Source organism: Vicugna pacos, chromosome 17 (assembly GCF_048564905.1).
Source record: "Vicugna pacos chromosome 17, VicPac4, whole genome shotgun sequence".
NCBI lineage: Eukaryota > Metazoa > Chordata > Mammalia > Artiodactyla > Camelidae > Vicugna > Vicugna pacos.
In genome coordinates, this window is record NC_133003.1 from 50,139,077 (window position 1) to 50,157,652 (window position 18,576).

General features: G+C 47.0%; 1 protein-coding gene and 1 long non-coding RNA gene across 4 annotated transcripts in view; one reads left to right on the top strand and one right to left on the bottom strand.

Moving 5' to 3' along the window:
• Positions 1 to 6,705, bottom strand: part of LOC140686821 (uncharacterized) — a 57,415-nt gene extending 50,710 nt beyond the window's left edge. The window contains exons 1-2 of the long non-coding RNA XR_012060791.1: positions 6,627 to 6,705; positions 1,461 to 1,705 (exon numbers count right to left, since the gene is read on the bottom strand). This is a non-coding gene — a long non-coding RNA (uncharacterized lncRNA). The remainder of the gene's footprint in view (positions 1 to 1,460; positions 1,706 to 6,626) is intronic.
• The window catches only part of SLC6A11 (solute carrier family 6 member 11), a 123,040-nt gene continuing 110,790 nt past the window's right edge, over positions 6,327 to 18,576 (top strand). For 2 of the 3 annotated variants that reach the window (XR_012060785.1, XM_072941856.1), the window contains exons 1-4: positions 6,355 to 6,648; positions 9,563 to 9,697; positions 9,825 to 9,965; positions 13,340 to 13,430. Coding sequence is in view for 2 of the 3 variants with exons in the window: in XM_072941856.1 (XP_072797957.1) it covers positions 6,387 to 6,648; positions 9,563 to 9,697; positions 9,825 to 9,965; positions 13,340 to 13,430 (629 nt within the window). In the remaining variant the exon portion in view is untranslated. Of the gene's footprint in view, positions 6,649 to 9,562; positions 9,698 to 9,824; positions 9,966 to 13,339; positions 13,431 to 18,576 lie in introns of all 3 variants that reach the window. The other variant, XM_072941855.1, reaches the window with a different exon arrangement.

Here is an 18,576-nt window from a genome sequence, read left to right on the forward strand (position 1 = left end):
CCACTGGCTTTAGACATCTGAGCCAAGATTTCAAGGACAGCTCAGAATGTGAGGAACCACATGTGTTCACAAGACAGATGCTGCCCAACTCTAGAAGTGCTGCAGCTCAGAGTCCAAGTGTACACTCAGGGTTTGGGAACTTGGAAAGCCTCTCTCCCAGAAGCAGGGCACAGATGTGCTCCTGTCCCCAGGCTGGCATTCAGGGTCAAATGATTAAATTCTCAGGCTTAGATAAGGAAAAGGATATGGACCACCTCTTTTTCCCCTCCTTTTTCTACTTAAAGCAAACAGTAAAAGACAAAGTCCACACATGTGAAATCACTGGCCGGAAGAGGACTGTAGTCAGACCAGGTCATAGAGTGTAAGTCAGAGAAAGAAGTGGACTTGAATTCTGGCTCTACTGTGTGATTTTGGAGAAATTGTTCAACCTCTCCGGACTTTAGTTTCATCGTAGAATAAAGATATTACCATCCCTACCTGACAGTGGTGCTACGCAGTATAACAGAGAAGGGATGCATGAGGGCCCAAGCACAGCCTGTGATAAATGTATAAGTCAGCTTTTGCTGTGTAACAAGCCCCATTGTCTCCTTCTGGGACTGTGGCTGGAGGGGCAGCAGCCATAAGGGGTGTGTTCTTCTCACAGTAATGTCAGCAGGGAAGAGGGCAAACCCAACAAACTGCTGCCTGGCCAGTGTGAATCACATGGCCCACCCCAAAGTCGAAGCAAGGAGAAGTACAGTCTGCCCACCGTGGGGCCACAGCAAGAATGAAGATGCAAACACAACTACGGGGGCGTGAAGAGCTGGGACCGATCATTTGATCCATTACAGTGTACAGACACAGTCATCGTCTCCTCGTGCTCACGCGTGCAAACACTTCAGTGGAAAACCAGGTAGTTCTTTTAGTATTTCCTTCTTCCAGAAGACGGCTGTCTCAGACATTGTGGCAGAAGACAGGTGAGTGGAATGACGACTCAGAGAGATTGCTAAGGATCAAGGTGAGGGAAGCATTGCCAGGAGGGCTCCCCCATCCTTCCATATTAATTCTGGCTCTACCAGTAAAGACCTTAAAAAGCAATAGCCTCTTTACTGCCCCCACCCTGCCCTGAGCCAGCACCAAGGGCATTCAAGGAAAAATGTTTCTACAGGGACCTGCCCGGAGGCATGTCCTGGGTATAGTGTGTAAGGGTTGCAAAACGATGCCTCACGTGGAAGGTTCAGTCATCAAGGAGCCCTGGGAGTTCAAGTGGTGGAGAGAGCACTTTAGAATTCATGAAGAAGGTGAGCATTAAACTGAGCTTAAGATAATGAGCCCTATCTGATGAGTGACCAGGGAAGGGAAGGACTTGAGTAAAATTGTATAAGCCCTACCTATACTCAGTGGCTCAAAACAACTCACACTGTTTATTACAGCTTCTAAGTCAGGAAGTGGGAGGTGGGCTGGGCTGGGTTTGCTCATACCTCTGTGGGTGGCTGGAGACTCTGCTTTGGTCTGGGTTTGTCTAGGGGCAGCCCAGCTGGGGTGGTGCCGCTCTGTGTGTATCCTTTTTTTTCCTCCTGGACCAGCGTTCTGACCTGGAGCATCCTTTCTCAGAAGCAGGTGAACAGAAACACTCACAGTCTCTTGAGGCTTGGAACTGGCACATCATCACTTCTTCCTCATTCTAGTGGCCAGAGCCAGTCTGAACTCCGGTGCTGGGTGGGTCCTGTAGAGGTACATAGCAAATGGTGTGGGTCCAGGGAAAGGTGAAGAATTGAGATTGTTAACGCAAACTTATTAGAAACAGGATTGGTGGTAATAATGAAGTAAGGTTCTTCCAGAAAACTGTGTTCTCCATGACTCTTATGTTCGGGAAATCACATCTCTAAGTACCCACCATGGCATCCCTGCTGTGTGCTGGTCCAGCCTCCACTTTGACATCTCCTGCTCTGACATGCTCTCCATCTGCTGGAGCACATTATTCAGACTGGACACCTGGTAGGAAGTTCTTTCTGGTACCTAACACCTTTTTGCTTCCTCCCTTTGATGCTGGTCCTGCCACTTAGGTTTCTGGTCCGGCAGCCATTCACACGATTGAAGATCGCGCACTGGTCCAGTGGGTCTGGCTCTTCACTCCCCAAGTGAGCCAGCAACGGGCACATCTGCACAAAGTGGAGCAGGACCATCACCCCCACAGTGGGATGCTAGAGTTCTACTGACCAGATGTACCTCACACCTTCCCTTCCCTCACCTGCTACATCCAGTCCCAGGTCAAGTCCTCTGGATTTCCCCCCCACCCCATATCACTCTACTCTACCTTCCTCTTTTCCTCTCCACTGCCACCTCCCTTGTCTAAGCTGCCATCAACCGCTGCCAGGACCACTGCAATAGCCTCTTTACTGCCCCCACCCTGCCCCAAATCCACTCACATTGCAATCACAGTAATCCTGTTACAATGCATATCTGCTCATGTCACCCATGGCTCAAAATGTTTCCCCTTCAGGCACATCATGTTGCACACTCTGTGCTCCAGCCTTGGCCCTGGCCATCATCTTTCAGGACCTCCAAACCCCTCCTCACCCAGCTCACTCTCCTGCCCCTTCAGGCTTTGGCTCACCTGTCACTTGCTCAGGGAGCTCTCCCTGACCTCCTTGACAAGGTCCCATCTCTCAGTTACAAGGCCTCCCAGTACCACAGACCTCTCCTTTGTGGTGCATATCAGAATCTCCAACTTTCCATTCATTTCTGTGATTACTCGACTGGCACCTGAGTCCTCTGCTATCCCATAACAGTGGGCAGTACACAGGATGGGTGGATCTGTAGTGTCTTGTAGGGTCGCCAGATTCCCATGGTGTAAATACCACCATCACAACAGATTTCAAGCGACCAACAATTGTGGCTTGCAAAATCCCTGAATAATCACTTTAATAATCAGTTTTCACCAGGTAGTATGAGATGGTTCCAGTGTCCCACCAAGGCAGGCCTTGTGTCTGTCCCCTCAATGACCGAAACAACTTCTGAAAAAAAATCACTGAAGAGCCATAAGTATTTGTTTGGTGAATGAATGAATGAATGAGCAGTGCTGAAGTTTAAATAAGCCTTCGGGGGAGCAATTGCTGCTTCTAGAAGATGAGAGAATTTAAATGCTTGCCCCAAGAAAGAAATAGGGAGGCAGGACATTTCTGTTCTCTGAAGACTTATTTCTATATTTACTTAACAAAGATGTCTATATCAGGCACAAATCCAGGTGCTTTGCGAATGCTAACCCATTCAATCTTCACAGCAGTCAGCAGGCAGATACTATTCGTACCTGCATTCTACAGAGAAGAAAACTGAGGCTCAGAGTACTTGGCCAAGGTGGTGGCACTGGGCTCTGAACCCAGGAAGTGTGACTGCAGAGTCCACGTTCCTAACCACTATGCTATGTTGCATCAGGCCCAGCTCTGGAAATGAGACATGGCCCACATTCCCCTCTGTGATCCAGCCGAAGCACATCCGCCCCATGGACATGGTGTGCGCTCTTCAGGTCACTGAACTCAAACAAAAAAGTACCCAAGTAAAAAAGGTTGTGAAATGATGGGGAAGCTGTGGGTTCTTCTGGATAAAGACAGAGGAAAAAGATTACGTCTTTTTCAAGAGCCATGAAATAATCATGGGGATGGACTTTAAATATTTACTTACTAAATCCTAACAAGAGGAAACTGACCTGGTTAACTTTCACAAAGGGAAATGTGAAAACCTGAGAGGTGAGCTTGGGACCTCAGTATTTGTACAATGTTGTCCACATATGGTCTCGCTTCATCTTTAAGACCACGGTGGGAGATGAGGATAATCAGGCTTATTTTAATAAACCAAGGACACCAAAGCTCAGAGGTGAGGGGAGGGACCCGAGGCTACGGAACTACCCATCAGCGGAATGCAGCCTGGGTCCGCATCCTCCCTGCTGCTTCACTGTTACTTCCCAAGCAGGTCTTGTAGGATCATAGCCGCTCAGAGGAAGTCAATTCCTGCAGCTAATTATGCCAAGCAGCTGTACAAAGTGAAAAAGTAATTAGATTTGAATGAGGTTTACACAGATTCTGGGGTAATAACCTAATATTGCAGTAATAAAGTCCAGGAATGTATCTCTAACCTTTGATGTGGTTGTTCATTTAACAAATGAACTCCTAGGTGCCTATTATGTGCTTGGACCGTCAAGGTTACTGACTGACCATTTTACATGTAGCATTGAGGATCACTGTAAAGAAAGTGGGAAATGGCATTAATTTGAAAGTAAAGCCTGGGACAAACAGATTGTGGGGCAATTCAGAATGTCAGGATCAGCGATTTGATTTTATCTTATAGGAAAAGAAGGATCAATGAAAGATTTCAAGCAAGGGAATGACATCACCACTACCGCCATCATCATCATGATCACAATAAAAATAATAAATACTGTTCTTAGCTCCTCAGGGGCAGAGCCTCGATCTACCCGAGCTCAGTTTATTCTCACCAAAAACGCTCCGCAGAATCTTTGCTCTTGAGTACATGCTGGAAAACACGAGAGTGAAGGTTTGGGAGCTGTCAGCATTTAGCTGGATGGCTAAAGGCAGGAGAAAGACCAGCTTTAAGGGGAGACAGAGGAAGACCAGAGAAGCCAGGACAGAAACAGTAGCAGAGGCAGGCAGTGCCAAGGAAACCATGCAGGTGTGAATTTTAAGAAGGAAAGAAGAGAACTATGGCACAGAAGGTCACCTAGCAGTCAGGCAGGATGGGGATGGACACGGAACTGTCAGATCTGCTGACTTAAGAGGGCTCCCGGACTTCAGAGACAGTATTTTCAGAGGAGTGCTGTGGGTGGGCGCCAGATTGCTGTGGGCAGAGGAATGAGGGGGAGGTGAAGACAGGGCAGGCAGCATGTAAACTTACTCTTTCAAGAAATATGATCGTGAGGGGGAGGGGAGGAAGGAAGCCCAAAAGTGGAAGATGATGGCTGGAAGGGTTTTCTGGGGGGATGGAGGTGGGGAGAGACTTGAGCAGTTGTAAGCCAGAATGAAGGAGATGCTGAAGGCAACAAGACAGGGAGGCTATTCCTCAGAGAGCCCCAGGGGGAGCTCCAAGGGATGGGTGGAGAGCTCAGCTGGTGGCTTTAGTAACAGCTCCTGTAGCTGGACTCCTTCTGGGCTGCGAAGACAGAGGTGGATCTGATGGTCTCTGTGGCCCCTTGCAGACCTCATACTCCTCTGCTTTTCCTCTTCCTTCCTCCCATCCTCCTCTGGCTTTTCCTTCCTTCTCTGTTTCCACAAATATTTAGTGAGCACCTACAATGTGCTAGGTTCTGTGGCTGTTATCACAAACAAGACAGTGTACATCATCCTTTCAACTGAGTGGAAAGACAGGTATTAAACAAGAAGATGCACAAATTGTGTGTGTGTGTGTGACTACACATTGTATGATAATACTAACAATCGCTAATGTTCACTGAACACTTTAATACACTAAATACTTTATAAGCATTTTCTCAGTAACTCCACACACACACACACAATCATAAGAAAAGCACTGCTGGTCTTCCTCTTTGCAGATCAGGAAACTGAGGCACAGAGAGGTGAGGTGACTTCTTCACATAACTAAGAAGACGACTAAGATAAGTGGAGAATGAGATTCGAATTAGATTTGTCAGTCTCCAGACAGGAGCACTGAACTGCCACACTGTCCGGAGTCACTGTGTTTAGAGCAGTGGGCACTAGGATGGACAAGATATGGAGGCATCCCAACCCTAGGGGAGCTCAGTCTGAGCACTAGGAAGAAACCAAGAATTCATTTACTCCCTTCTTCCTCCAAGCGTGTTCCCTGAACCAACAGCGTTAGCATCACCTGGGCAGGCACTTGTTAGAAACGCATGCGCTCCAGGTCTGATTGACCCACTAGATCAGGATCTGTACTTTAACAACACCCGCCGGTGCTTGGTGTGCACGTTAAAGTCGGAGAAGCCTGTTTTAGAGCCACTTCTCTTAAGAGATGGGAAACTGAGGCCCAGGAGTTTGGAGGTTACAGACAGCGGTGCAACTTCAGGGTCTGGTGTCTGAGCCCAGCCTAGGCCTGAATGGACACTTGCACTCTTGTTCTGAAGGGCCAGCGGATAGGACGGGAACGAAGGCGGCGCGCAAGGTGCTCGGCGCGCGCAAGCAGCTCGGCGCGCGCGAGGTGCTCCCGGGCTCCCGGGCCGGGCCTAGCCGGGCTGAGGCGACGTGGGCGCCTGGCGGGTCGGGCCGGCGCGCGGCGTCCCCGTCCCCGCGCTGGCCCGGCCCGGCCCCTCAGCTCCACCCCCTGCCTCCCCCTCCCGCCCGCTCGCGCCTCCTGAAAAGCCGGCCCGCCCGGGGCGGCGGCGCAGAGCCGGCCCGGCGCACGAGGCAGCCAGCGCGGCCATGACGGCGGAGAAGGCGCTGCCTCTGGGCAACGGGAAGGCTGCTGAGGAGGCGCGGGAGTCTGAGGTGCTGAGCGGGGGCGGCGGCGGCGGCAGCGGGGGCGCGGCGTCCGCGCGCGACCCGCGCGACAAGCGCGACAAGGCGGTCCACGAGCGCGGCCACTGGAACAACAAGGTGGAGTTCGTGCTGAGCGTGGCTGGGGAGATCATTGGGCTGGGCAACGTGTGGCGCTTCCCTTACCTGTGCTACAAGAACGGCGGAGGTGAGGCGGCCGGCGGCCCCGGCGGGGAATGGAGTGCCGGGAGCCAAGCCCGGTGGGGGCAGGGAGCTACGGGGTGAGCGCGAGACCCCTCCCGCGCCTGCGTGAAGCGGGACCCGTGAGGAGAACGCGGAACCCAGGCCCCGGCGCGCGAGCCTACCCCTGGGCGAGGGGCACCCGTCCGCGTGCGCATGCGCGCTTCGCTTCGCACCTGAGTGTGCCACCTGCTCACAAGCGGGGACTTGTCCACCAGGTGCGTTCTGTCCCAGCATATGGTGCAGACCGAGCCCAGGAGCTGTGTGGGACGGGTGACAGCCCCTTTTTGAGCCTCAGCTTTCCTGACTGGAAACTGGCCTGAAGGGAAGGGACTCATAGTGATCTGAGGAGGCTAGGGTTTTGAGCGCTCACTGAAATGCCAGCCTCTGTACCAAACTTTACCTACATCATCTCATTTCGTCCTTACAGTCCTCTTTGTAGGCAGTGGTATACCCATTTTGCAGATGAGGAAACTAAAGGCCTGCGAGGCCACTCATTTAGTAGGAGGTAAAGATGGAATTCTGACGCCCAAAGGCCTTGTAAAGTTGGTTTGGATGACAACAGGGAGAACTTTTAGGTGAGGCGTTACTGTTTGATTTACTGCCTTTCATTTGCTCATAGTCCTTTCTAAGGCCTCTCTTCGGCCTGTCTGGTGGGAGAATGGGCACCAGTCAGTTCTTTTACTGGTCTCACAGTCACCCACAGCAAATAGCAACAACACTGATTTAATGTTTAGAAGAGGCCTGGAGACTGAGGGGGTGGGGGGCAGGGAGAGGAAGGTGATGAGAGAGTCGTTTCTAGTGACAACATGTCCGAGTCAGTTTGGTGGTGATGCAGTGAAGAATCCTCAAATCTCCCAGCTCAAGGAAGGGGCTCCAGACTTCTGAAGCCCCCATCTGTCACATGAGCAGGACAGCTGGCAGGTCCATGGCTAGGGACCTTGTGGAACCTTCTTGAGTTCCACAGTTTCTGCAAGGAAAAGCTTATGTCAATGTATTCCTCCCTCTCGGCTGTGTCCCTGCCCCTCCAGCAGATCCCCAGACCCCAAATGAAGGTGGCTCAGAGCTTGGCTAGCAGGGACCACACTGTTAGGCTGAGTGGAGCAGGACTTCCTGTGCGGGCAGCTGCAGGGAGAATGAAATGGCACTGCTTGGCCAGGGCCCTTTCTTTGGAGACATTCATTCTGAAGGCACAGGCCGCTCCAAGCCTGCTCAGCACTGGTAATGAAGTGGCTGCCAGTGTTGGTGGCTTGGCAAGGGAGAGAGAGGGAGTAGACTCGGAGACCTCGAACGTGCCCTGTGCCCTCAGCTGGGAATCTCGCCTTTCTCTGCACACTCAGCTTGAATAAGCTGCCGTGTCCACATAGAAGCCTGTGGAAACCCTTTGGGGTAGTCCCAGGCAAGAGTTGTTTTAACAGCTCTTTTTTATATAGGAAATTGTCATGCCAAAACTAAAAGGCATTCTTAAGAGCAGAAAACAGTGTAAGTTGCATTAATTACAAATTCTGCCTCAAATTTAAAAAAAAAAAAGGTTGTAGTGAGTGAAGTTTAAAAGTGAGTCATTTTTTTTTAACTCTAACTTGCCAAGAGTCTCCATTGGTTAATTGATCTAGTTATCTCAACAATTACTAGCTTTGTGACTACATAGGCTTTCAGAAAGTGTCCTCTGTTAGGTTTGAGAGGATTCACAGGTAAATTAAAGCATATTAGGGAAACTTCTGCAGCTTATTTTGACCACTTATTTTTAGATTCAACAAACAGACCCTCTTATCCTCTTTCACACACTTTTTGCCGTTCTGATATAGTTGGGGGGGGGGGTCTGCTTATCAACTGTGGGCCTTTTTAAAAAAATACCAATGCAGCTCTACTCATAAATTGCGACAATAGCTCAGTATTTCTTTCCCAATGTGAAACATTGTAAAAATAGTATCTTGCCCAGAAAAGCGAAGATCCTCTCAAAACCTGGTAAATACAGACCTATTATCAGAATTGATCAAAATTGTTGTTGTTAATCCTGTGGTTTTAAGAAACTTCATTTAGCAAAAAGCAATTTCAGTGAAAGCCTTCATTTGTGAGATGAGATGGTGGAGAATAGCATGTGTTTTCATGCTTTGTTATTAGACGGGAGAGAGAGAATGAGGGATTTGGAAAAATCCCTTTCTTGTTGTGATAGCTTGTGTTCACCCCAGTTATTTAATTTGTTTCACAGAAAGGCCCAGGCAGTGGGTATTGTGTTTCAAGACTGGAGTACCAAAGCTTATGGTGGTCTTTCTCAGATAGATTCAAAGCCAGCCTCTCTGGACAGGAGTTTTTGCTACGAACTCCTTGTAAATCAGGTCCGTACCTGGGCTTTGTGTATAGGGGCCTGGTGCTACTCAGTGCATAGCTCCTTGAGAATGCTTTTCTGGATGAAGATTTTTTGCAGGACACTTCCAAAGAAAGAAGAGGTTCCCCTCCCTTGACCCACTGAGGTTACTTTAGAACAAAAAAGAAGGATGCAACATTCAGACAGGGACTGGATTTGACCTGTGCCAGAGGGTAAAATGTATAAATGAAAGAATCAATCATACAACATAACCTTTTTACGTTATCATCTTAGCCGGGCAACAATTCAGTGAGGTAAGTGTTGCAGATAGTAAGTATTAAAGCCCCATCTTACAGATTAAGAAGTTGATGCTTGGAGATGTGGGGTTGACTTACTCCTGGGAGAAGGTAGCAACGAGCACAAACCCAGGGTCACATTTTCTGACTCTGGTCCTCATAGTGGGAACTTGAACTCAGAGAACATTGTCTTGCCTGTTGTAGGTACTTATTAAATCTTTCTTGGGCTGAACATGAAGTGGGCAATTTTAACCTCATCCCCTTATTTTTCATCCTGGCAGGGGCATTCCTGATTCCCTATGTGGTGTTTTTTATATGCTGTGGAATTCCTGTTTTTTTCCTGGAAACGGCTCTGGGACAATTTACGAGTGAAGGTGGCATTACGTGCTGGAGGAAGGTGTGCCCTTTATTTGAAGGTAAGTGTTGAGAGAATCAGAAAATAAAATGATGCCTGAGTGACGGCAGGTGGTGAAGAGCAGGTGAAGACTGTTTTAACAAGATGGAAAGGGGCTCAAATCACTGCTGCTCCTTTGTTTCTTTCAGGCATTGGCTATGCAACGCAGGTGATCGAGGCCCATCTAAACGTGTACTACATCATCATCCTGGCATGGGCCATCTTCTACCTGAGCAACTGCTTCACCACGGAGCTCCCCTGGGCCACCTGTGGGCACGAGTGGAACACAGGTATGGCCCCCAGAGAGGGTCTCTGCTAGTCTTGCTGGGGGACCTGGAATCGGTGGTGTTCCATGTCTTTTGACGTGAGTCCAGATTCCACTAAAACTGAGGGCTCACTCCTGCACCTGGTCTATGCACTCTGTGAGTTGCAGCCCTGAACCTGAGCTGAACACTGGCCCAGGGACTGGCACAGGGAGAAGGACTGACTGTCTTTCCTTGCTTTGCCAAATAAAGAAACAGCCCTTTGGGGGCAGAGTTGGGATATGAGGAAGAAGTGTTGAACTGAAATTCAGGGGTTCAGGCTACAATTCCAGCCCTGACTCTGCATGTCAGATTTTCCTCTATAAATTGAAGAGGTTAACTAGATCAAGGGTTGCAGACAGGGGGCCTATAAGCCAGTTAAGCTTTAGATCAGTGACCAGCAAATTCCAAAAGGTATTTGGTTGCCAAAATTGAAAAATCAGAAAACTTCTTATGAAAATTCAGGTTTCCAGCTTTTCTTTAAAAAATTAAGTAGTTCTGACAACACCAGAGCCATGTTCCTATCTGACTTTGCAGCAGTGGCTACAGCTGAGAAGTGGCTATTGCCTTTGGATGAGGCATCTGTCCTCAAGTTGGCCACAGTCCCCACCTAGCCCACATTGCTCACTTACTCTACCTGTCCAACCCAGGTAGATGTTTGAATACAACACCCTCCTACTCCCTTGAATGGATAACTTTTTAGATTACTTTGGATGCTAATATACTGTTTACTTTTCAATTTGTCTTCTTATCAAGATTGAGTCTTATAATCTAGGGAAGGCAAATACTTCCCAATCTATATCTACAAAGGCTGTGCTCTGTACAGACATCACTAATTGACTGTAGAACTCTTTCCTTTTGAGTCTAGTCTTGGCCTCAGAACACTTCTCCATAGTGTCCTAGGCAGCCACTGCCTTTTGACTGGAACTGAAACACAGGCTTTAACCTTTTCACCATCTATCACCTGTGGTTAAGTTGTCCTTGGCAGTGACCAGTCATCCTGAGCACTGAGATGTAATAAGTCTGGGTAGGATATTGGTCATGAGCAAAAGGAACAGTAGACATTAGACCAAGAAAACACTGTGAACTAGCTTCTAGCCCTGCACGACTTTCCTTTCTTCCTTGCTCCCCTACCCACCTCATTTTGTGGGATCCCATTTTTCTCTCCTTGGTTCTTAACCTTTCTTTGCCCAGGGACCTAATAGAGATGTTTATTGAACTAAAATTCAAGGACATGTTCTTGGAGGCCTGTGAGTCCTCGTGATAATTTAATTGTGTGTATTTATTTTGAGGATACTCTAAAAATATGTGCATGTCCTGGATCATCTGCATAGCCACCTTAAAACTGAGGACAGTTGGGGGAATCCCAGTGCCTGACTTTGTCCATGTTTACAACTTAAGATGCATTCTTGGTGAATAGCATGGTGGTGGCCAAGGGGAAAAGAGCAGAGGGATTTAATTCTAAAATGGTGCATTAATGCTAAGTGAAGTCCAGCCGAGAACGCAACAAACTGTAGGAACAAAGGTTTTGTGAAAGTGTGACCAGAGGAAAATGGTGATAGAATTGAGTCTCAAGCAGCCCGTGGAAGAATAAGCAAGCTGAGCTCATAGACCCTGCCTCCTGTCTGTTAGTTCCACTTTTCTGTTGAGAAGTCCACTTAATTTCGCAAGGTGGCATTACTGTGCTCATCCATTTTATGCTGTCAATTTGAATCGTGTTAGTTCTGTAGTTTAGTTGGTATTTAACTTGTAAATTCTGGTTTTATAGTTGTATGAATACTATGATCACAAAGACTATAACTTATTATTTATTTGTACATGATTAAATGTCATTTTAATAAAAATACCTTGTCAACCTTGGGTGTTTGATAAAGTTTTTTTTTTACTTTAGGAAAAAGAAATTTGAGGAACACTATTTCAGAGAATCTGAAAAAAACTGAGGGGGTCTCGCTGCAGAAAAAGGCACAAGGGCATTTTGACTATAATATCAGGTCCTCAGACTCTTCTTAGGACTGTCTGTGGACCCCACAAACCCTTTCCTTTCCTAATATGGTTAGTACTTGCCAGGGGAAGTGGAGAGGGGGAAGACACTTGGGGGCCTTTTCCCCAGTGAACTGCAAATCTTTCTTCCACTTATCTGCACACGTCTTTCTCTGAAGGCATGTGATGCCACTTGCAATGGGTGAAACATCACATGGAGTAGGTGCTTCCTTCTCCAGAGATGACAGATGCCGTTGGAGGGTTTGTGGGCACACGAGGAGAAAGAAGTGACAGACTAGGGCCAAACACTGTCTCTGTGCTGGCCTCTGTGCGGAGCGTGGGGGCTTTGAAATGAGTGGGTGCAGGAGGCGCTGTCCTCAGGGAGCTTGCAGTCTGGTGACTAAGGCAGCTCTCTAAGCCAGGAGGTGCTGTAAAGAGGCCTGGATCCCATGGTGGCAGACAGAACGAGGCAATAATCATGGCAAAGGAGGTGGAGCCTTGGCTGGAATTGATGCCCTGTTCTTCCCCTGACTGACTGGTGACTCATGAGGAGGGAGAGAGTGAGGGTGGGAGTCCTTCAACTACTTATGAACATTGATTCCTCCTCTTCAAGTTAAAGAGAGGTGGGGAAGGTGGCTCCTTGGAGGACCTTTAAATTCCAGCTTTCTTAGAATTCTGGGAGGGAGGTCAAGGAAGGCTTCCTGGAGGAGAGGGTAATGGATTGATCTGGGCCTTAAAGGTTGAACACTCAGATGTTTTTAACTTGAGATTCAAATCTCCCTTGGTCATCAAGTTTTATGAAATGAGAAGAGATATTCAATCAGTCCTTTCTTGGACTGATGGAGAGAAGGAGGGAAAGATGAAGACGCTAGGGTTCTTTTCACATTTGGACGTTTGGACGTTATTTCATCCAGTCATCAGGTCTTATGAGGCAGCTGTGTTATTAGCCTCTTTTTACATGAAGGAAGACTGAGTCTCAGCTGCATTCCTGGTGCAGGGACGCCGTGACTGATGTCCTCTTTAGTCCCCTCATTCCTGCCGGGGCACTAAGCAGAACAGGTAAATGCCATCGACAGGTCTTAGGCAGGGAAATGGAAAAGATGAAAGATTCGGGATCAAGGCAAGAGGAAAGAATCTGAAAGAGACTCTCAGTGGGAATAAAAGGAGGCGCTCTGCCCCCAAAACATCCCCTCCTGTTCCAGTGAAGCCGGGCCTCTCTCTGAAACTGTTTGTTAGTGATTGATTTTCCCCAGTGTTCCCTGAGGCGTGTTTACCTGGAGCGGCTGGGTAAACCCGTGTGCTTGCACCATCGGCTCTGAATGTTTTCCAAGATCCAGACCTCGCAGAGGTTAATTTTCTTGTGTTTCTTGTTTCCACTGTAGAGAATTGTGTGGAGTTCCAGAAACTGAACGTGAGCAACCACAGCCACGTGTCCCTGCAGAACGCCACCTCTCCTGTCATGGAGTTTTGGGAGTAAGTGGAAACACCTTGTCTCTCTTCGCCCGTGGGGATGCCGTCCTGGTTCTGCCCAGTTAACGTTGCCCCCAGCCCTGGAAAAAGCCTGACCCTGCCTCCAGCCTTGCACTGCCTGGCTTCTGCAGGCCTCTGACTCCTTTGGAAACCAGAGTGGAGATCTTGAGAGGTTTCCCAAGGGGGCAGCTGAGAGAAATGCTTTCTTGTTCTTTGAGGACATGTCAGCTGATGGGCAGTTTAAAAATTCATTTGTATCAAAAGAGAAGATTCTGCGTCTTTGCAATAAACTAAGTCAAGGGTATATTTAGCCTGGAAAGCAGAAGTATCCAGGGGTGAGGTGGGGGTAGGTCAGGGGAGACAGGCTAGCTTTTTCTCAGTAGCTGCGATGTCCTGTGGAAAGGAAGTAGATCAACTCCAATGGGTAGAGGTTGTGAAGAGGCAGGTTTCAAACGTACTTGAGGAAAAGCTTAGTCTCACAGAGTTGTCAGCAAGCACTTTCGAAGGTTGTGAGCCCTTGTTCCTGGATGTATCTGACCCATGTAGGACTGCTGATGGTTGTTGGGCAGGTGTCTGAAGCCATTAACATGATAGGCAGTAATTGTGTGGGTGGGCATCTTCCCAGAGATGGACATTTTTCATCAGTGTTCCAAACGGGGCCGTGACCTCAGAGTTACAGGGCTGCCACATATGGTTGTGTAAGTTGTGCACTGTGCAGCCCCAGAGGGCATCACTTACACTGTGAGTGTGCAGAATTGTGCAGTGCCCCCAGGAATTGAAGAGAAGTTTCCTCTGTGGGTTGAATGCTGGCTAAATGCTTTGAGGATTTTCAATGTGAAAAGGTCCGGCTTCGTTGAAGAACTTCCCCTACCCTAATGCTGATTAATAGTAGGGTAGAGGGGCAGTGGTTTTATGAGTGATTTTTATTCTTTTCCCAGATGCCATTCTTCTCCTCCCCTCTCTAGAGGGCATTATGCTGAATTTAGATTTATCATTCTATAAATATAAAATGAATGTAAAGAACATGAGTTTATATTTATCAATGAATATGACTTATTTATATGTAAGTAAAATAGTTCTATATATATACACACACATTATATGTATATGTGTATGTGTGTGTGTGTGTGTAAATATATATATATATATGACATTTATACCTCCCAAATAATACCTAGGTCTTTCTTGCATGTTTTAAAATTTTATATTAATGGTATCTACTACTCACATTTTTTGTAATTTTGCTTCTTTACTCAGTATTGATTTTGAGTGATCTCTGTTGATACATGTAGCTTGAATTCATTCATTTTTCCTGCTGTATAGTATTTCCATATATAAAGAGACTACACTGTTTTTAGCTGGCCCCTCTTGGTGGGCATTTAGACTGTCTCCCAGGTCCCACTATTACTTAACACGCGGAGTAAATATTTTGTTTGTGCTTCTCTGCACAGATGAAGGTTTCCAGGCCATATACCTAAGACTGGAATTGCTGGGGGTAGAGTCCATGCCTTGTCAATTTTATCAGATTATGTCCAATTGCTTTTAAAAGGGATTGTTCTAATTTACTCTCCAAACAAAAGTTGGATGAGAATTTCTACTGCTCCCCCTTCTAGACCTCGGCGCTTGGTCTGGCCAGAGTTGCTAAGTAAGTTCTGCCAGTGGTATAGATATGAAGTTGCATCCCACCATTTTAAACTTGCATTTCTCTGAGTACTTATGAGGTTAAGCATCTTTTCATGTTTCTTTTTCTCCATTTGGGTTTCCTCATCTGTGAACTTTCTGCTTATATCCTTGTCTCTTTGGATTGTTTGTCTTTTCTCATAGGCAGGAATTCTTGATACAGTCTAGATATTAGTGTCCATGCTGCAAATAACTTTTCCTAGCGTGTAGCTTTTCTGTCTTATTTATGTATGGCATACAGGAGTTTCAATTTTATGGAATTCAGATTTGCCAATAATTTTTCTTTTTTGTCTGCACAGTTGGTATCTTATTTAAGATATAGTTCCTACCCCAAAGTTGTAAACAAATTTTTTTTTCTAGATTTTCTTCTAAAAGGTTTAAAGTTTTGTTTTTTCACGTTCAGGCATATAATCTACCTGGAATTTTGTTTTTGCATATAGTACAATGTAGGAATCCCATTTTTTAAAATGTAAATAACCAATTTCTCCAGTGTATTTGCTGAATCATTTATCCTTTCCCTGCTGATGTGTAATGCCATCTTCCATATAAAGTTTTCCTAGAAGCACAGGTCTGTTTTGGAGCTTTCTATTCTGTTCATCTCTTTTGCTAATTGTGTGTCAATAGTACACCTACAGTTCAATTATAAGCCTTGAACTCATAAGGCAAATCCCTCACTTTGTTCTTTTCCAAAAATGTTCTAGTCTTCCAAATAAATTTCAGAATGATCTTGTCAAGTTAAAAAACAACAATAAAGAAAACAACTCTGGGGGGAATTTCAGCTGGGAGAGTATTGAACTTATAGATAAATTCGAGGAAAACTGACATCTTTGTGATTGAGCCTCTCTGTCCATGAACATAGTATAGCCCTCCGTTTATTTAGGTCTTTTTAAAATGCCTAATGAAGTAGTGCTACCTGATGTGGGCGGCAGAGGAGCAGCATTAGAATCAGCTGGTTGGAAATGTAAACTCTGCAGCTCTCTCCAGACCTAATGAGCCATAGTCACAAATAGAGCATCCAAATGACCTTGTAGTAGAGTGGAGACTACTCTGTGGCTGGGCCTGTGTGGCCTTTTCCAGCCCCACTGGGCCGTGGTTTCCCATAGGAATGTTTTGGACCTGTACATTTGAGGACCTGCAAAACATGGTCTCTGTGCTCCCTTAGAGAACCCAACCTGAATTCCCACACTGGACGAGGTCTCTGTGTAACTTATGTTGTTTTGTACCATTCATTTCCTTTGTAACATGTATGGAAAACCTCAGTTAAATTGTTATTTGGGCATTGTGTTCGTTTATTGTCTGAATTCCCCGAGAGGCGGTCAGGAAGCAGCACCTGTTCTGGTTTTGCTCACTGCTGCTGGTCTGTGGAAGGCCCCCAGTGAATGGTTAGAGAATGTACAGGTACGTGGGAGGAAGGCAGGCAGGCAGGCAGGGAGTATTTTCTAGAAAATACTACATGAGGAGAGTTAAAGTGGGCTCTGGCAAGAACTCATCCCGTGACTAAGCTCCTTCGCCAATACCAGGATCCCTTTGTAATACCTGCATCTCCCCCTCATTTGGGCACCAGGTGGTGGGAGGAGACAGCTACTCTGTGTCCTCACATGTAACTGGACCTTTTTGTCTGCTACTTGGTCATTCAAGATGAAAACCCATGGGAGAATGAACCTACAGCTCTAGCTTTCTCTTCTGATTCTGTCTGTATTGTCTGTGCGGTGTTGAATTCTGCATCCTCAACATACTGAAACACTGCTGTGACACTCCTTTGTTAATATGATGTTATCAGACAGCTCTAATTCATCTCTTCCCAGAGGTGAGCCTGGAACATTCAGACTCTGTGAGATGCCATTGCATCCCATGAAAAACTCTTTGGGGCTACGCAAATATAAGAAGGACTGGAATCTATGTCCTTCAGTGAGAATATCCGTTGCCTTTGATTAATTCAAATTCCCAAATGTACTTTCCTGTGGCATCATTTGGACTCCCTTCCCTCCTCCAGAGACCGCATTCGGGGCCACGTTGCTTGGTGAGCATAGACTGCCTCAGCCGCCTGCTTACTCACTCATTCAGCCAGGGTCTGAGTGCCTGGTGCACTGCGTGTAAGAAAGACACTTTGCGTAGCTGGGGGAGGTGGGAGTGTCAGATGCGGTTCTAGTCGCCTAGAAGTGGAGGGGAGACAAGCCTGTAGATTCCCCGAAAATCAGTTACAAGGCGCTACTTCCCTGCCCGTGGCTGGCCATGGCTTCTCCCTGACCTTGGGCATCTAGCATCTTGAACGTTCATTTCCCTTCTCAGGGAATAACTGAAATTGCTGGCTTAGCCACTGAGAGCCGCTCAGGCTCTGGGTTCTGACTTGGGCAGGGGGTCTGTGGGGCAGGGGCGGCTTGTCTTCCTGATGTCTCATTTCAAAATCAGGCCATCCTGGTTTCCCTTAGTAACTCATTATGCGTCTGGCACCCGAGCATTTATCTCAATATGTCTGCAATTCTACATTTTGAGCCCACGTGCGACTGAGTGTAACCAGCATTGCAGCGTCAGATGGGCTTTGGTCTATTTTCACTTCCCTTTCTCAGACCCTCAAGTGCCTCTTGTCCAGGGTTTTGCCAGCAAGTCCGCGCTCGCCATGTATACAGTGGAAGCCACTTTTGCATGGCACTCGTTCAGCACACATTTGCTGAGAGCATATTGTGTGCTGGGCCTGCATTGAGCTCTCAGGGTGTTCGGTTCTGTATCTTTGTTCAGAAGGATGCAGTCTTGTCTTTCTGGTTTCCCTTTACTGGAGGAGGTTTTTAAAAATTGTTCATTTCTAAATCATATGACCACTTGAATTGATTTTCTTTGGACACAGAATTTGGGCTCAAAGGAGCTAGAGTGAAACTCTAATTTTTGCTGTGTGCCTGGGGCTGCCCCTGACTCACTCCTAGACTTACCTTCCCCGCTGCCCTGCTCTGAACTGGGCTTGTCCTGGGCTCAGTCTCAGGCTTTTGTTTAGAAGATTCCTCCCAGATTCTTGAGTGTCTGGCTCCTTCTCATCATTGAGTCTTAATTCAAATGTCATTTGGGAAGCCCCTCATCGACCATCCATCTGAATCAGCACCCCAGCCCCTCTCAACCCCGTCACTCAGTTTTATTGTCTGCATATGACTTATCTGAACTCCTTGTGTCTTTTTTCCTAGTTTATTATCTCTGTCTTCATTAGACTAAAAGCCCTGTGCCTGCAAGGACTGTCCCGTTTTGTTCCCTGGTGTCCCACCAGCACATTCTAGGTGCTCAATAAATATTTATTGAAATGCATGGATGGAAGAGTGAATGAATGAATGAATGAATGATCGAAGGAATGTGTCTTAACCCCGTGGAGCTTAGTGTCCTCTTACTTTGTGTTTGCCCCGTCTATTGAGGGGCATAAGTTCCCAGGATCAGAAACGTAATCCATCTCTTAGGTCAGCTCGCTGGTAGAGAAGTGGGCTCTCCTGTG